The sequence below is a fragment of the Malaclemys terrapin genome, chromosome 3 (assembly GCF_027887155.1).
Source record: "Malaclemys terrapin pileata isolate rMalTer1 chromosome 3, rMalTer1.hap1, whole genome shotgun sequence".
Lineage (NCBI taxonomy): Eukaryota > Metazoa > Chordata > Testudines > Emydidae > Malaclemys > Malaclemys terrapin.
Window position 1 is genome coordinate 115,601,150 of NC_071507.1, and position 18,494 is coordinate 115,619,643.

General features: G+C 38.4%; 1 protein-coding gene and 1 long non-coding RNA gene across 10 annotated transcripts in view; one reads left to right on the forward strand and one right to left on the reverse strand.

The window, feature by feature from the left end:
* LOC128833606 (uncharacterized) overlaps positions 1-9,151 on the reverse strand; it is a 33,876-nt gene extending 24,725 nt beyond the window's left edge. Inside the window, exon 1 of the long non-coding RNA XR_008444292.1 lies at positions 9,018-9,151. This is a non-coding gene — a long non-coding RNA (uncharacterized LOC128833606). The remainder of the gene's footprint in view (positions 1-9,017) is intronic.
* TRDN (triadin) overlaps positions 1-18,494 on the forward strand; it is a 284,763-nt gene that overhangs the window by 134,667 nt on the left and 131,602 nt on the right. For all 9 annotated transcript variants that reach the window (XM_054021587.1, XM_054021581.1, XM_054021584.1 and 6 more), the window contains 4 exons: positions 617-694; positions 12,523-12,558; positions 13,950-14,012; positions 14,737-14,796. In XM_054021587.1, coding sequence (XP_053877562.1) covers positions 617-694; positions 12,523-12,558; positions 13,950-14,012; positions 14,737-14,796 — 237 coding nt within the window. The remainder of the gene's footprint in view (positions 1-616; positions 695-12,522; positions 12,559-13,949; positions 14,013-14,736; positions 14,797-18,494) is intronic.

Here is an 18,494-nt window from a genome sequence, read left to right on the forward strand (position 1 = left end):
AGTAAGGATCAAAAGCTAGATAATGTTTACACTGCATGATCCACCTGATGTTGGTTAATTAAGGCGACTCCTTGAGAATAAAATACACAATATTTTGAACAGTGTTTCAAACAGTTTTCATAACAAGTGAACATGAGGGAACAACTGAGGATCATTTGTTTTGTATAAGAAAATATGCTTTTACTATAGGCACAAGGTTCTGAATATGTGACCTTTTCATTAAAGTATTAATCTTTTGAGTTTTTTTAGTCTAATGAAGAAGTGAACTGTAAATATTGCAAAATATAGGATTGCACTCAGCTAGAATGACATCATCCTCAGACACTTAGAATGTCTCTTTCAATAGATTGTGTTTGTTAAGATATGCTTTTCCCTTCAATTATGCCTGTTGGGTATGCACAGTTTTTATGTAAAATGCAATATTTTAGATAGGAACTGTTCTGAAGAGAAATTAGTCTGCTAGTGACTCTGTTAAAATATCAGTTTATACCCCAAGTTATGAATAATACACGTTGTGAGGGGAAACACGGTAATTAAAGACCCAGATGCTAAATAATATAAAATAATGTTTTGATTCATTTTCTACACTGTTTAACTTGTACCCCTTCATGCACAGGACAAAAGGAAACAGTGCCTCCTCATCTACTTGCAGAACAAAATCCAAGGAAGAAGCCTGCACCACTAGCTATTGAAGGCAAGTTTGATTCTTTTCTTCATCAGTTCATTCACTGGTCTTGATTCTCCTTTCCCATTGACTTTGATGGAGCAGGATCAAGCCTATATACCAAAATCACTCCAGGGATTAAGTGTTTGCAGGATTGGGACCTAAGACTCTGACTGCGTGTAATCAGAGTTGCATGGACTGACTCAGGGACCTGTGTGGAGGATCATTGACTTCAATGGGTCTACGGGAGGGCACCAAGATCTTCCTGCCTGAATCAGATTGCAGGATTAGGACTAAATTTCTAAAGTGCATTGGGGTGTTTCAGGAGGTAAGGTGCTACAGAAATGTACACGAGCATCATTATTATTAAATGATAATGGTGGATTACTATTTCAGCAATTGCTATTTAGGAATGTTACTATACAATTCATTGTAGTTGTGAACAATATATCTTGCTCTATGCTTATTAAATTTACAGACTTAGACATCAGCTAAGTAAGTAAAAGATAAACAGTCAGCCCCCCTAAAAAAGATCATCTTTAATTGTTCTGTCATGGCATTTTGTAATTTACTCACCTAATAATAATGTTAGTAAAATTGATGTAATACTAATTCTGTTATTAAAATAGGACTATATTCAATCACTTTGAAAATATTACTCTAGCTTGCATTTCTGGTTCTATACCATTTCTCTGTCTCCTCTTCTAATTATTGTCTAAAGCCTCTGAAACCAGTAAACTCCATGTCATTCTCTTCTGTTGACTGACATAGCATGCGAGAACGGACAAGGCAGCAAGACCATAACAGCATTCATAAAATACTGTGCAGTCATTCAGTCACACCATGGCACTTCCTGATAATCTCTCATAGGGGATTTACTTTTATACTATCTAGAAATTTCACAGTGTAAGAGAAAAATAGATGGGACTGAAGCCTCATGACTTAAAACAACTACAACATCATATTAAAATGTACCTAAATTTAGTAAATAGAAAGCTAGGGAATGGTTTCTGTGGAATTTATGGCTAGAACAAAGAGTTAAACTTGATTAGACAGATATTTGTAATCTTATGATTAGTCGCAGTCAAAATAATTGGCCAAAAATAGTCAGGTGACTTGTTATCTTGTTGCCCCAAATGAAGTTGGATGAATATTTCTCTATAAATACACTGTTCCCTTGTTTGACAAGAGTATAAATCTGTGGTTATTGTGAGACACATTATAGTCTATAAATAGATTGCAGTCCTGCCTACTCAAGGCAAAACATTTGAACCCTGCTTATCAGCAAAAAGAGGTTCCTACTGTGTTAAGCACTAAATGCTGTTATCCACCAATTAACCATAATGGAAAAAAGACATAATGGAAAAAGACTGCGCCATTTGTTGTGTGATAAGGGAAATCTTTAAATATAACTGTTGTACAATACGAACTAGTATCAAATTAATATTAAGTTCCTGATTTTCAAAATTATGAGCAATTACTGAGATTGTACATGGAAATGATCATTTATGTGTTTCACTGGTCATTTGCTTGTGTCATTAGATCATTTATGCATGCAATTACAGTAACTGTGAGTGCAAATTAGGCACCCATTTGGCAAACACAAATTGGGGATATATAGTATGCACAGAATTGCACAACTAATTTCTTTTTAAGGCTCAGGGTCTGGTCACCAGGACTGAATGGTATTCATTCAAGAATTTTGAAGGAAATGAAGAAGGAAGAGCTACTAACAAAAGTCTGATATAAATAACTGATATTTTGCCACCAGTATGATATCTATGTTTGAGAAAGGAGCTCATTGGTGCTCAGAGGGACTGTAGTCCATGAAGTCTTATTCCAGAACTGGGGGGAAATATTTGAGTAATAAACCACTGACCTAGGTGAAAGTAAGAATAACTAGCACAAAGCACTTGAACAAGCACTAACCAATTAATGAGTGTTATATGATAAGGAAACACCAGAGAGGCCTTTGCAAATGATAATTAATTCTTTGAAATCAAGTGTTAACTAAGTTGTTGGCATAAACAGGAATTAGTGCATCATTTATTTAATGTAGAACTTCTGATAAAATTGCGCACAGGAAGCAGATTAGGTAATTTGTTAGCCAGTTAGCAGGAATACAGCCCTTCTATGGATTAAAAACTGGTTGACAACAAAGAAAAAGAGTAGAAGTAGAGGAATACTTCTTTCAAGGCTGATTCCCCCTCTGGCACTTCGAGTGCAGAAGGTGGGGGCCTGCAAGGATTTTAAAAATTAATACTGGCCACTCCAGGCTTGTATTAAACTCCCAAGGTTACAGCTTCTCTCTGACCTTGGATGGATAGATGCTGCCACCTTCCAAGTGCAAAAAACCCCTTTGGACCAGGAAGGAGGATTTGGGAATTCCTCCCTGTGGGATACCCTCAAGCCATTTCACACACACACACCCTCCCCCCGCGGGGAAGAGCTAAGAAAGAAAACAAAGGAAACCAGCTGTTGCCACCAGCTAATTAAACAACATATGCACAAATCTCTTAGGACACCAAAAATCCAATCCTGTTCTTAAAAAAGGTAAATTTTATTAAAATCAAAAATAAAGGAAATACATCTCGAACGTAGGCTTTTGCTAAATTTAAAAAAAAACACTTACAAACTTTAAACATCAATAATAACCTTCTTGAGGTCCAGCTTAAAGGTTACAAGCAAAACCAAAGCATTTGGGGTTAGCACAGAGGACTCTACAAGCCAATAAGAAATACATAGAAATAGACCTAATCACATCTTTCTAAACATTCCTAATCTACTTACATATCTAAATAGGTAGTTCTAGATATGATCTGATGATTTTCATATCTGGCCTTCAGCTTCTCACTAGCATAACTGCTCCCTGTTCCCCTCTTTCCCAGAGACCCACACAGACAAAGGGAAGTTTTTTCCCAATTTTAAAAAGTTCCAGCCCTCCCAGTGGCTCTTTTGGTCAGGTGCCCACTCCTTTCCTTTTACCTGTGGGCTTGTTAACCCTTTACAGGTAAAGCAAGTAGAGAACAGCTACTAAGAGGAATTTTATAGCTCTCTGACTGGCTGGGTGTCCATAAAAAGAAGCTTGAAATGACAATGTTAGGATAAGGACAGCACCAGAAGAGGGGCATGGGGCAATCCAACAGTTGATGGAAAGGAATATGGTTTATGAATTCCCTAGATTGGGGTGGTCAGTATATATATCTATGTACTGTCCCCAGTTCTGCCACTGACATAGTATGTGATCTCGCCCTAGTCTCAACCTCTGTACTTCAGGTACCTCATCGGAAAAAATGGACGTAGCTACACCTCTTTGTGAAGTATTTTGATATTTTCAGATGAAAATCTCTGTCTCAGCCAGATCCAGTGTCCATTAGAAAAGATTGACCACTTTCTTCAGTGGACTTTGGATAATTACTAAGTATCATTATGTATTAATTTCCATCCATTCCCACCTGTCACTGCCACCTCTAATCTAACCTATTGTTGCAAGTCTCAGATGTGGGGGAAATAAGGCTAGACATTGCAAACCCTTATATGTTCTTCAAGGGTGGGCTTTGCAATCCCCTCTGATAGTAACTTCTGGGTGCAACTGATCAGGCTGCTCACCCAGTCTGGAAGGGAAAGACCAAATAATTACTCTGCTGATTTGGCTGGCTCTTTTAAAAAAAGTTAATTCTATTCTGGATTATACTCCCCAAAGTGCAATGGGGGATTTTGAAATTGCCAGTTTCAGGCCAGTTTTACAAAGGCAGTGGAGAAACAAGGACTGAGGAGCAAAAAACAACAACACTAAGTTTAAAAAAACCCCAGTAAATATGAAGGTCTTGGTAGGTACATAGTTCAACTAGTGTTATGTATTTCAAGAGCTTCCTCAGCCATGGCATGAAGAGACATAGCCCCTTTTAAATCCTGTATTTTAATTGTCTTTGGAATTTTCATACGGATTTGGAAGCATTGCTCTCATCTCCATGTATTGCTATCTAGGGAAAGTAGGGGCACTGGTTGTGCTTTGAACAGGTCCAATTTCCATGGCCCTGTTCGCTCTGCCCACTTCCTCTAACTCTGTTGCATTACTTTCCTCATTAGAACTAGAAGTTCTGCCACGTGTGTTCAGTTCCCTGCTGTTCTCTGTGTGGTTTTCTTGTTTCTGCCCACCAGTTTGCTTTGTTTTCTTCCCACAAATCACATTTCATAGAATCATAGAAGATTAGGGTTGGAAGAGACCTCAGGAGGTCATTTAGTCCAACCCCCTGCTCAAAGCCGGACCAACACCAACTAAATCATCCCAGCCAGGGCTTTGTCAAACCTGACCTTAAAAACCTCTTAGGATGGAGATTCAACCATCTCCCTAGTAACCCATTCCAGTGCTTCACCACCCTCCCAGTGAAATAGTTTTTCCTAATATCCAACCTTGGCCTTTTCCACTGCAACTTGAGACTATTGCTCCTTGTTCTGTCATCTGTCACCACTGAGAACAGCTTAGCTCCATCCTCTTTGGAATCCCCCTTCAGGTAGTCAAAGGCTGCTATCAAATCCCCTCTCACTCTTCTCTTCTGCAGACTAAATAAGCCCAGTTCCCTCAGCTCTCCTCGTAAGTCATGTGCCCCAACCCCCGAATCATTTTTGTTGCCTCCGCTGGACTCTCTACAATTTGTCCACATCATTTCTGTAGTTGGGGGCCCAAAACTCCAGATGTGGCCTCACCAACGCCGAACAGAGGGGAATGATCATTTCCATTGATCTGCTGGCAACACTCCTACTAATGCAGCCCAATATGCTGTTAACCTTCTTGGCAACAAAGACACACTGTTGACTCATATCCAGCTTCTCGTCCACTGTAATCCCCAGGTCCTTTGCAGCAGAACTGCCACTTAGCCAGTCGCTCCCCAGCCTGTAGCAGTACATGGGATTCTTCCATCCTAAGTGCAGGACTGTGCACTTATTCTTGTTGAACCTCATCAGAATCTCATGCTGAAACTCATGGTGGAGGCTAAATTGTCTTTTGTTAGAAATGTGCATCTAGCTAACATGCTGTATATGACATATGGCATCTGACTGGCTCAAGGAGAAATTACAGTTTACAGCCTCAGTTCATGAATATAACACTGGTGGAAATAACCAAGGGTATCTAAATTAGTAAAGCCAATACAAACTTTGATAAATCTTCCCTGATATATGGAAGTGTGATTCTCTTGTATAAGTCTCTGTGCTGGAATCTGGGCACCATTTATCAGTGACCCTTTTTTCCTTCAGACACATGGTATTTCATAATACAGTACATCTTTTTTTTTCCCTTTTGTACAATGAAATCATTTAAGTTTAAAACAAGTGAATTCTAATGCAAGTGAACCAACAGTTTAAATACAACAGAAAGCATTCCAAATCAATATACTGTATGCAATGTGTGCTCATATCAGCTAGTTTTTGTTGTGGTTCATATTTTCCTCTCTATTATGTGGCATAGAAGACAGCAAATGAGTCTAACCTCTATCTTAAATGTTCCAGGCCAAGAGATAGTATGAAAGGAAAATAGACCAATGTCTCTGTTGGAAATACCATAATGCAGTGTGTTATGCTTTAACCCATCTTTCACAAGGAATCTGTTGGGTATAATCTAGAAATCTTTAACTAGATATCCTGTAGAAATATCTTTTATTAAATAAATGTGATTTTTTAAAAAGTACATTTGGGGTTTTTAGAGTATGTAAAACAAGTTATTTTAGTAACTCCCTGAATCCACTGTAAAGATAGCAAAAAATTTGAGATGATATGAACAAGGTTTCAAAGCAATAAGATGATTGGTTTAGATTACAAGTTTTAGCTATAAACACTAATGATTTAGCTATGATGAGGAAAAGTCTAACTCTTCACTGTTTCAGAAAGCCCTTGACATTTTATCTAATGAAATGAGGCACTTCTATTATTTTAGTGATGAGAGGAAAAAATTAACCAGTCATTGGAAAGAACCTACTAAATTTTAGAACACTGGATTTAAATACATATATATTTGCATAGGGTTTCATTATGCAGATTTTAATCATTTAACATTATTTTTGTTCAAATTAGCACAACAGAGAAACTACATTAAAAATAAGCATTCACCAAAATTTACCTAAAAAACCAAACCAAGTATTTCAAATAAGTGGGATTTTTGATTTTTTTTTTTTAGTTTTCCAAATAGCCACATGTAATTAGCAGTCCCTTCCATGTAAAAACACCATGACTGGGAAAACTTACTTGGATAAAGATGTGTTGCTGTTTGAGATACAATTATGCCGTATTCCCTTACAGAGGTAAGGATAGCACTGCTTCAGAAGGAGCAGGCGTCAAGACCTACAATTCCTCTATTGGCTAGGCATCTCCTTTTCCCAAACCACAGAGATTCCTGGTCAGATGCATACACCCTCCAAGGTGTCATTCCATACCCTTCTCAGCCTGTCCCCTGTGCTGCCCAAATGCAGACAGCACCACCATTGTTGATGTTGCCTCACCTACTTGGCTGTGCGCTCCTACCCCTCCTGAGTAGGAGTTGTAGCCACAAACCGGTGAATGCAAACCCAATCAGCATTAGCCACTGCAGCAATTTTCTGTGTACTTTATGACCCTTTCTCAGGTGATCATGCCACACACAGTGGCTCCTCTCTGGCTCTTTTCCCCACCAGCCACACACCCTGAGTTCCCATTGTCCAAGAAAAGGGGCTGTTCTTGTATACATAGCAGAGGCTAACATGCCACCTATCTTTTTCCCCTGCGTGTACTTCCTGGCTTCATTAAACTGGTATTTGTGTTCTTTTGCTCCCCTCTGTGTTGTTTAGTGAGGGGAGCATATGGCCCCATGTTATTAACAAACAGTTTTTGTGTTTAATTCAACACAGCCATGAAATGAAAAGTCTGTAATCACCCCACGGGGAAATCATGAACTCTTGTGTGGGTCACATGAAAGCACCAGGAATTTCAGATGTGATAGTGCTACTTGCATACTTTCCACAGCTCTAGCAAATGTCTACATGTAGCAATCTTCAAAGCTTCCAAATAATATTTGAGATTCAGGTTTGAACACAGTAAAATAGCTTCAAAGACAAAATCAGGCAGTACAGATTCACCAGGAGCTCAAGTTTTACTGTGTCGCCAGTGACCTCTGTGCCTCATTATTCCTTCACTTGCTTAGTCTAAGAAAACATTATATGTACTGGTCGACTGAAATGAAAAAGAACGGCGTAAAAAAGATTTGCAGTGGTTACTGTACTTAATTTTGCCTCAGACATGCCCAGGTAAGCCAAACAAAAAGGCTTACATGTGAAAAGTAGCAGTTCTGCAAACGTCAGATCAATTTGATTTGGATTTTCATGACCTTTATGGACTTTTCAGTAACTTGATCAACACAGACAGTGTTACTTCCCTCAGAAACAAATAATTGGATCAAAAAGGACAAACTCATTTAAGAAATGGCTTTTTAAAGGGGCTTTTCAAGTCAAATTTGACCCCAAATTTAGATTTCATTTAAAAAACCTCTAAGTGTCCATGAAACTTAATATCAATAGCAATGTTACCATGAAGATTCTTTTAATTCCCCTTCAGTGTTTCAACCCAACACTGCATTTTGCTAATGCGTGTGAAAATGACTAGAACTCAAAGTTCAACTGACCAGTCTAATTTTATTCTCCATGCTAAGAGAAATGCAAAAAAGGAATGGAACAGCATAAAGAGCAAAAATATAATTAGTCTTAACATTTAGAGTGAAATTGCAAAATTCTGATTGACTTTATGAGGGCCAGGATTTCACTCTGGTTTAAAGAAAAGAGTTCTTAACAGATAAGGAAATTAGCTTTATTTTTAAATATAATTTTTGGTTTATCATGTCTCTTGAAAAATATAAATTATGTGAGTTTAAGGGGTGCAAGTTGGTTTGCATAAAATTAAGTACAGACTTTTACTCAAAACTTATGCTGAACCTGAATGAAATTTTCTCTGAGGTTCTGATAAACTAAATTAACTTTTGTTTTAGTCAGGTTGTCTTTCTTTTTTCTTTTTTTTTTTCCCCTGTACATCTCTGTGTACTTCCTTGTCTCTACCAAGACCAGAATCATTAGGTAAGAAAGGCTGTTGTAATATTTCACAAAACCAGACAATATCAAGTGTCCCATGAAAGCTCTTTTCCTGGGATTTCTTGACAGCAGGGGTTTTGATAAGTGCAGATAAGCTTTGTATAATCATCCGAACTTTAGGCACATTATCTGAACCAAACCATTTCCAAACCTTTTGACATTCACCCCCACTAGTTATTTTTACTTCTACGTATTCCTCTCCACAACACACAATATTGATGGCAGTATTTTGGCACTTTCCTTACCTCCTCTTCTTAGAGGTGATGGATGAGCAGACAAGTTCTTTCAGAGTCAGCACTAATGTGACTGTTTGCAGCATCTGGGAAGGTCTGTGTGGATAAGAGACTCTCACAATGTCTTCCCCCTCCAGACAGGCTGTATCACTTGTGTAACACCATGCCTTGTAACTCAAGTGCATTCCTAAATTTAGATCTCCCTAGCATTAGCACAGCAACAGGCTGTTGTTACACCCAAACCTAGTTTGAAGTGGTACATTTTTTGCATGTTAATAATACTGTAACCTCTCCTCCCCCTGCCTTTCAAGAGGTACTTGACATCACAGGTAGAGAACAAGAGAAGCTGTAGAAGCAGGTGAAGGAAATTCAAACTATTATATCTTGTTTTGTTTGTATTAAATCCACCTTCTTGCTTTTTCAGCAAATCTTTCAATCCCCTTTCTCCTTCAGAAATAAATCGAAACTAGTACTGAATTTTTCTTTTGCGTCAAGCAATTTTTGTCAAGCAATTTTCCAGTAACCTATTCCGCATGTTGTTTTTCCTTCATGTGTAAGAGTTTTGCCTGTGTTTCCCATTTAGTAGTATGGTGGTTAGTGCTGCAGATGACATTCCAGATGGGGTCTAAAAAATACTCTACAAAATAAATTCTGAACTTCATCTCTCTGAGAAAATCTATTGTCTGTCTTCGGTAGATTAGTGCTGAACTACTGTTTAGAAAATGATAATACATAAGTCATTTTTCTTGATCAATCTCCTGGATGATTGTTTCTTATAGCATAAATTCCCTAGGTGGACTTCTGATTTTCCAACTAATTATTTATATTTGTCTGTATTGAATTATATTTGAGGGCAGCTGGAGTAAGCTTCTGAATGATCAAAATCCTTCTGGATTTGGTTGTGTAACTCGCTGTTCAGCGTGTATTATATAGCCCCATATAAGTGGTTGGTCCACAGAGGTTTATAAATCTGCTATAGCTTCTAGTTATAGGAATTAATCCTTTAGATTAACAGAAGGGATTCATTATTTTAGTGCTAAAGGCCATGAATTCAAACCCTGCATGCAGCCTGAACAGGGTTGGCTAGTTTCATTTATTTCCTCTGCCTGCTATGTTAGGGTATGTCTACATGGAAGACTTTCCACATGTCTTACCATGTGCTTTTGCCCTACATCCCTTATTATCTACACTCAAAGCCCTTAGACACACAGCAAACCCAAGCTGGCATGCTGGAGGAATGGGTCAGAGTGCACACTGAGCTGTGCTGTGACCCATCCCTTACCCCCCACTTCACAGTGTGGAGGTAGTAAAGGTGCAGGTACTTGGGCTCAAGTTTAGATAGTCCTCCATTGCCATTCTCACAATTCCCTATATCTCTATTTTCTGGCCCATGTACCAAAAGCTACCTGTTGATTCATATACCCTCGCTTGGCATTTAGCCCTTCATGTTCCGTTTAGTTATGTTTATGCTTGGAAGAAGCTCACCACATTCTATGCTTCAGATGTGGCAAGTTTTCTGTTGGCATTAGACGTACCTCTTAACTTGTCATGGTCCAAATGTGGAACGTGGTGCACAAAAAAGATCCAGTATGAAGGATACAGAAAATGTATTCATGCAGGACACTTAAAATTAGGTGGGATTCCTTCTTTTACTGTAAATAACACTTTCTATAACCTCATTTTAATGATTCCTTATAATTTGCAACAATAATAGTAAGGGACATTGAATGTATGTAAAACCTAGATAATTTTGGGGCTACAAAGAATGACAACCCTCAGAATGTGGTACACTAGAGAAGAGTGGCAGTGGCAATTTATTATAGTAGAATACATTTGTTGAATGACTTTGAAAGAAAACAGTTGTGTTCAGTATGGGATTTCTCCCAGTCCTACAGGCCACCCTTGTGAAATCGGACTTCCCAAAGTCATTTCCCTCCCTTTTTAATGCAGACATTCTAAGGGCCCTTCCTCTGAGCACCTGTGCAAGGAGAAAGGAAAGCTGAGCTGGAGTTAATTCCTTTTTCATTAAAAAGCAACAGAGGGTCCTGTGGCACCTTTAAGACTAACAGAAGTATTGGGAGCATAAGCTTTCATGGGTAAGAACCTCACTTCTTCTTGCATCTGAAGAAGTGAGGTTCTTACCCACGAAAGCTTATGCTCCCAATACTTCTGTTAGTCTTAAAGGTGCCACAGGACCCTCTGTTGCTTTTTACAGATTCAGACTAACACGGCTACCCCTCTGATCCTTTTTCATTGTGGAGCAGGAACCCTGCACCCTGTCACAGGAACACATTTGCATTTAGGTTTGATTTGGTAAGAATTCTAGAATTGGAATCTGCAGTTAGAGCTAGATTGTGTTTCCTGTCTGTCAAGGAACAGGTTGCCTTTTAAGAGCACTACAGGAATCTCTGAACATGGCAGATCTGATTGGTGCTCCGCTTACTCTTCCTGCCCTCAGGAACAGTGAACAGAGCACCAATGACAGGGGATTTTGTGCTGTCTGATGCATTGATATGTGGTGAACCTGAGTTGCAGCCACACTGTCATCTCACAAAGGAAATATTAACACAATGGCTGAACATTATTATTTTTTTTTTTTTGTATTTTCTCACTTCATGTAGTGCTAAGTCACTTTCCAGTTCTTCCAAACTGAACATCAGTGGTTTTGATAATGGGTCAGATCCTGAGAAGCAGCCTGATCACCATTGGATCATTCTGGTGGCTGAAATTAGACAGAAAGCAACTGAGTTTCCCTAGCCAAGGTTCCCACTTGCCCCTGTTTTAGAGCAGAAGGAAAGGGACTAGTAGAGAACCAGTCCCAGGATCAGTGGAAGCTGGGAATAGATGAGAATGTGGCTCAACATAAAAAGTCATATGCTCACATTTTTGATGTTGTTATGCATATTATCTTTATCTCTAATAATGCCTGTATTGCTTATTGCACAAAATTTTTGAACTTTGCATTGCTTGATCAGTGCCCTGGTTAACCATATGCGTACGTATAAGCCAAATCATTACTTCATTTCTAACCAATGGTCAGTTTAAACTTGATCATGATTAGCTGGGGACCAAATGGGGGAACATGAGACACACACAAGCAGCTGGGTGAAACAGTTTGTAGAAGAATCACAAGGGACTCATCTTTGGTTTTCCCAAGTCAATAAAAAAGGGTGAAAATGACCAAATATATTTAAAATGGATTAAATCTTGAGAAAGTGCTCAACATTTAACCAGGGATTTATCATGTCTGCTAGAAAGTCAGAACCAATTTGGTTCAGTAAGATTCCTTCATGTTGATAAACAAGTCCCCCTATTTTATGCAGTGTTCTCTTATTTGTGATACCAGTTCACAAAGACCAAGGGGTTTATAACTTCTAAGAAAATGTCTATTTTTGTATCAATCACACATATTTTTCTTTGCTTCTTTAATTTCTGAAAGTATGCAGTGCAGTATTTGTAATGGACTTTTTTGCATTCCCTGTTTTAAGAATGTTCTTTTTTATATGTTTTCATGCAGAAGAAAAGACTCTTGCGATAGCTAAGGAAGTGAAAAGTAAGTAACTTAATTTTTTTCTTTCTCTTGATGTTAATTTATGCAAGGGCTAATAGCATATTTGTTTCTTGGATCTGCTAGCTTCAGAAAAGCTTCTTCTACCCCGGAACAATTTTCAAGGAAAGAAAGAGCTCTGACTTTATGGACTCATGATATTTTGCATGTGCTATTCTATATAATAATATAGGCTGGCTTCTTGTACATATTCATAATAGCAAAGCATCACAAAATAAAAAACTATAGCTCTGCTAACTCAGCTGATACCCATAATACAGAGCTTGAAGAGGCAAACCTGGATGGCTATGGGGTGGGCAGTACAAAGGGCATATGTTTGCTGTTATTTACTAGCATTTAGAGGGAAATTATTCCCTAACAAAGAGAGAGAAAGACGATAGGAAATGAGTTTCCTGATGTCTCATACCTAATTCTATTCTACCGATTAATAACACGCATGCAATAAGTAATTAAATTGTTGTGGCCTTCATAGAGCAAAAAGCTAATTTCCACTGTTGCCCAGTGAATCCATAAAATAGAGAGAAATGAATTTAAAAGATTGTCATGTTCTTTAGTAGACAATGGTTTAACTGCAATTCACCATGAATAGCAGATATCTTGTAATGACAGTTTTAAAGGTCCTATTCATAAAAATGTTATGAGGGTATATTATTTATATAGGCTTTTGATGGGATTCTGCACTTATTGCTGAGTATCTCTTGCAAGTTTTTCTATTGTCAGTCAGGTTTTATAAGGAAAGCACTAAGTCAGAACAAATGCAGGGTTACTGTATCACTTCAAAAATTGTATTTATAGTAGGTTAATGGGTATAATTGATTGAATAAGTGCCTATTTCTTAAATAATTACTGGTGCACAGACTGGCTCCAATTCTATCCTCAGCTTTGTGTGGACTCACTGGAATATATAGTATGTTTATATATTTGAGGGGATGACAGTAGCGTTTTTAATAAGCAACTAATTGGTCTAGATTTGCATGTCTTCTCCATTGCATGGACTGATCTCCAGATGTACGTTTTCCGCATTGGGATGGCAAATCTTCCAAAGCATACTTCAGTTGGCCAAAACCAGGCAGATTTAATAAAACACAGCACAGAGGGAATGTGTACCATCTGAAACAGGTTGATCTACCCAATGGCACAGTTTGGCCCAATACAAGTGTAGTCATCTGTCACAAGTCATCATGGTTTACCAACGTGGAGGCCATAGAGATAAGACACATCTTGGTAGATAATTCCTCCCACAGCTATGCTGTCTTTTGCCTTACTCTCTGTTTAAGTATCGGGCCTTGTTCGGGTCTCTTACCTTATTGTTTTATAAAATGTGGATCATTGTTCTTTAGTAAGATATAAAAAAAATCAATCAAATCTTTTCTTAGGAACAGAAGAGGAAAAGAGGATAACCCAAGAGAAGAGAGCTATTCCTGAAACTAAAAAGAAAGGTATGGAATTGGAAAGTTTGTTGAGAGGCTGATCCAGCTCCCATTGAAATCAACGGCTAAATTCCCATTAACTTCAATTGCGGCAGATCAAACTCTAAACTTGCAGTACCACAATGCTCTCCTATTGGATGATTTTCCCATACCTTAACATCACCATCCCATGTTTTACTACTTTTTCAGTTTGTATCAATATTTTAAAGCTTTTCCTGGTTGACAAGCCAGAGAACGAATGGCAAACATGGTGGTTTAGCCCCCCGGTTGTGAGGCTGTCCATGGCAATTTTAATAGTTGTCCCTGATATAACAGGACATGGCTATATTGCCATATGTGAAATGGTGGGACACGTAGCTTTGTACGCTGCATGCCAGTTCCAATGACATCAGTACCATGTTGTTTTGATAGTAATGAATAAGATTTGCAGCTACCACTGGTAACTTAAATTAAAAGGTATGACATTCCTGCACTAATGAGTCTCACCTGGCCTTTCATGAATTATTAAGGGTCCAGAATATCCAAAGTTGATACTTACTGATTAATTTTCATTTTTTATCTGATTGCTTTGTAACTAGGTGTGTGCAATGTCTAGATGGGAATCATCTGATCTAAACTCAAAAATAAGTCACATTTTTTCAGCATGTGTCCACTAGGGCTTGGCTGACTGCATATTTGAATGTGTGATTCATAGTTCTAGCATATCAAATGACTTTCTCTAATTAAATGTTAGAAAAAGAAGAGGAAAAAAAGAAATCCCCTGAGAAGACTGTCCCTGAAATAAAAAAAGCAGGTAAGAAATTGAAATTTGTCGGTTTTTTTCAATAGACATTTGATTATTTAATATATGTATTTTCAGTTTTTAAACATTTAAAATAGGTTAATATGTAAATTCCCATTACTTAAGACTGCAGGGTTCCCTCTTATTCTGTGGATTTGAGATTTGGACAGAAATAAGTCATCCTCTCCCTACTTCTAACACCAAATTAAGCTGTGGCATAAGTAACACCACTCAATGTAATCAATGTTTGGTATAGCTAATGGATGCTTGATTTAAAAAAAAAAGTAGTATATGTAAAGGGGGATTCAGCTATGGCCTTAAATTTTTCAGGGATAGTTTTTTCATATTCAAATAATTTTAGGTGCAAATGGTAACAAGTAGCAGAGAAAATAGGCAGTTAGTTGTCTAAGAGGCTTTATGCTGGGAGAAATGAGTTGTGTTCAAAATAATATTAACAAACATGCTTTAACATGTTAAACACTACTTAGTATAGACAAAAGCAGAGCTGTTTTTTTTGAAGTGATAACTAGGAACAAATGTTTATGTCCTGCCTACACTAGAATTTGCAGTCATTGTTGTAATGATTTAGTGTTGACACATATTCAAGCATGTTTAAAATTCAAATGAAGCTTCTTCCCATGTCATTTTAATATCTTTCATTTCTGGTTTTATTGTGCATTTCCAAGTTTTCCTTGGTCTATCTCACCCCATCATGCCCTGGGAATTCCTGTCCAGTGCTTGTCTTACGTTGTTTGATTCTTTCCTTCATGTATGTTCTAGCCATCTTTATTTTTGTTTCATAATTTCCTGTCCTATCAATTTCTGTTTCTTCCTCCTCCAAAGCTCTTCATTTGTCGTTTTTTTTTTCCTGGCCATCTAATGTTGAGGATTTGTCTAAGGCAGCTGTTTAGAGAAACTTGAAGTTTAGATAATAAGGTCTTGATAAGTCTCCAGTTTTCAGTACCATTCACTAAGATAGACTTTACAATGGTGTTAAATAGTCAAAGCTTAGTTAGGAGGGCAAAGATTCTGTTTCCCTAGATTGGCTTTGGGGTTGCAGAGGCATGTCTGGTTTTCTGTCGGTTCCATCTTTTTTGCTCATGGCGCTGCCAAGAATTGTGAAGTGTCGGATCTCTTCTATGCCAATCTCATAAAGTGTTATTGGTGTTTCTTGTTGGGTATTGATTCTCATGGTTTTCATTTTCTCTGTGTTGATTTTCAGCCCTACTAAATGTGCATAGGTCTGGAGATAATTTGTATTAGCTTTCTTTTCTCCGTGGGTCATCAGGTTGATGATCTGTTACTGTCTCTGCTCCATTCTTGTTCCGTGCAACCTCTAAAGTTCTTATCCATTTGCGCTGAATTGCAATGTGATCAATTTTGTTCCCTGTTCTGTGGTCTGGCTACCTGTCAGTTATCTTGTGACTAGTATAGTGAGGGGAAATAGTTCCTCCAATGATCAGATCATTCATTCCACAAAAATCAGCAAATATTTCCCCATTTTTGTTCATTTAACAAAGGCCTTGTTTCCCCATAATTACTTCCCTGCCCGTATTGTTGCTCCCCCCATTTAGTGTTCATGTCTCCAATTACCAGGAGGACATCCCTTTTCAGGACCTTGGCTACTTCTGTTCCCAGAAGTTTTCTTGTTCACGTTGGCTAACTTGATTTGTTAGAGAGTAGCACTGAATCCTACTTTCTGAAACTTTGATGTAAATTGTGCTGTTATAATCCTGTCAGGCTTTTAGCTGCCCTCCTTTACAGTATCATATTATGCCATCCCTATGTACATTACCCGCTGCCAGGAATGAGGACTTGCTGCTGAACCTGCCCATGGGGAGCCTATGAGCACAGCTGAGCCACACCAGGACTGCCTGATTGATTACTCCGCCTCATTGGTGGAGAAAGTCAGCAAGCCTGCTCGTAAGCCTAACAGCAACAACTGATCTGTGGCTTCTCAATACACACACCCACAGCTGCAACCTCTCCTTGTCTCGCCTGCTCCTAACCTTACTCCAGCCCTGATCCTGGCTTGTTCCCAACCTTGCTACTGTCCTTCCAGTCTGCTCCAGCCTTGCTTGGTCTCTGACTCCTTGTTCTTGGCTTGGAACTCCAGCTCTGACCATGTCTGTGCTAGGCCTGACCACTTCTGCTCTGACTGATAGGCCTGACCACCCACATCCTGGTTCAGGACATTGGCATTCAGTAGCCCAGAATATAGTAGAATGTGTCCAGGTGACAGTTATTTGTCAGGATGTTACCCATCTCACTTCACTTAGGCCTACTATATCTAGTTTATATTTGTCCATTTCTTTTGTTACTTGGGCTGTTTTACCAGACTTACATAGTGTCTGCATGTTCCACATACCGATTTTGGTACGGATTTAGGATGGAGCAGATTCGTCAGAGGAGTAGCTTCCTTTCAGGTTTGGTCACTTTGCATCATCATCTTTCTTCTAGGTCTAACTGAATTGAGTTGAATTAGGCTCAGTTTGTTGAGCTGAGCAGTAGTGTAGGTTTCCATAACAGCTTTGTTTTTTTATGGGAGCAGTTGTTAGCCCACTCCCAGCCAGGCCCTACCAGGCAGATTGGTGGACTACCTTTGGTCTGGTTTCTAGTCTTCAACCTGGCCTGGGTGGCCTTACCAGTTATATTACCACTAGCATAGCTCTCAGGGTCATGGGATCATGCAAGCTGTCCCACCATATCAAGGCATAGTCCACGGAGAAGGAAACTACATTACATGCCATGTAATTCAGAAATGAAACTTCTGGTTTTGATGCTATCTCCTTTTGAACCCCTAAAAGCAGGAAATCATAATGGAGGAGACAAATTACAATTTACAGTGTTGCCAACTCTCATTATTTTTATTACACATCATGCATTATTTGGTGTTTTTCTTAAAGCCCCATCTGCTGGAGTCGTGTGATTAAGGGAGTGCCTCAGCTTTTTATTTTAAAATAAAGTACTTGTCTACTCTCATGATTAGGGAGAAAGGCTTGAAAACAGAAACCCTAAAGGCTCAAACACCAGAAGGCAAATAAAAAGAACCCACAATTTATTGTTTTAACATTATTGTAATTTTCGAGCTAATCTCATGACTTTTTGGGGTCTGCCTTATGATTTTTTAACACCTGGGGCAACTAACTCTAGCAGTATTGTTCTAGTGTACACATAAGGATCTTTAATGCTTTTCAGTTTGTGGATGTAAGCTCATGTGATACAATAGGAAAGAGGTTACTGATAAGGCTGCTGAACTCCAAAATGCAAAGGATTAAAGTAACGAAGACAGGGACTTTTATACTAATTCTTAAAGAAGATATATCCACTCAAAAGACAATAGTAGAACTTACAATAACATCTCTATTAGTCATGTATACAAATAGGGCTGATCTATTCATGAAAAACCTTATGAAGAGTAGCTCAGAAAAAAGCATTTATGAATGCCCATCTTGTGATACCAAGGGTTGATTATTTGTTTGAGAGGTGTTGAGTACTCACAGTTGTAACAACAGTTAATGGGCACTTAGATGCCATGGTGATGATCACAGTATAAGAATAGAATGGAACAGAGCTTAACACCACAATGAAAGGGTTAAAACCAGGATCAGAGGAAGCATTATCAGAGCCAGGCCTACAACTCAGGTATTCCTGGCATGAGCTATGCTTTCTAATTATTCAGATCTCATGATAAATTACATCATAAACTG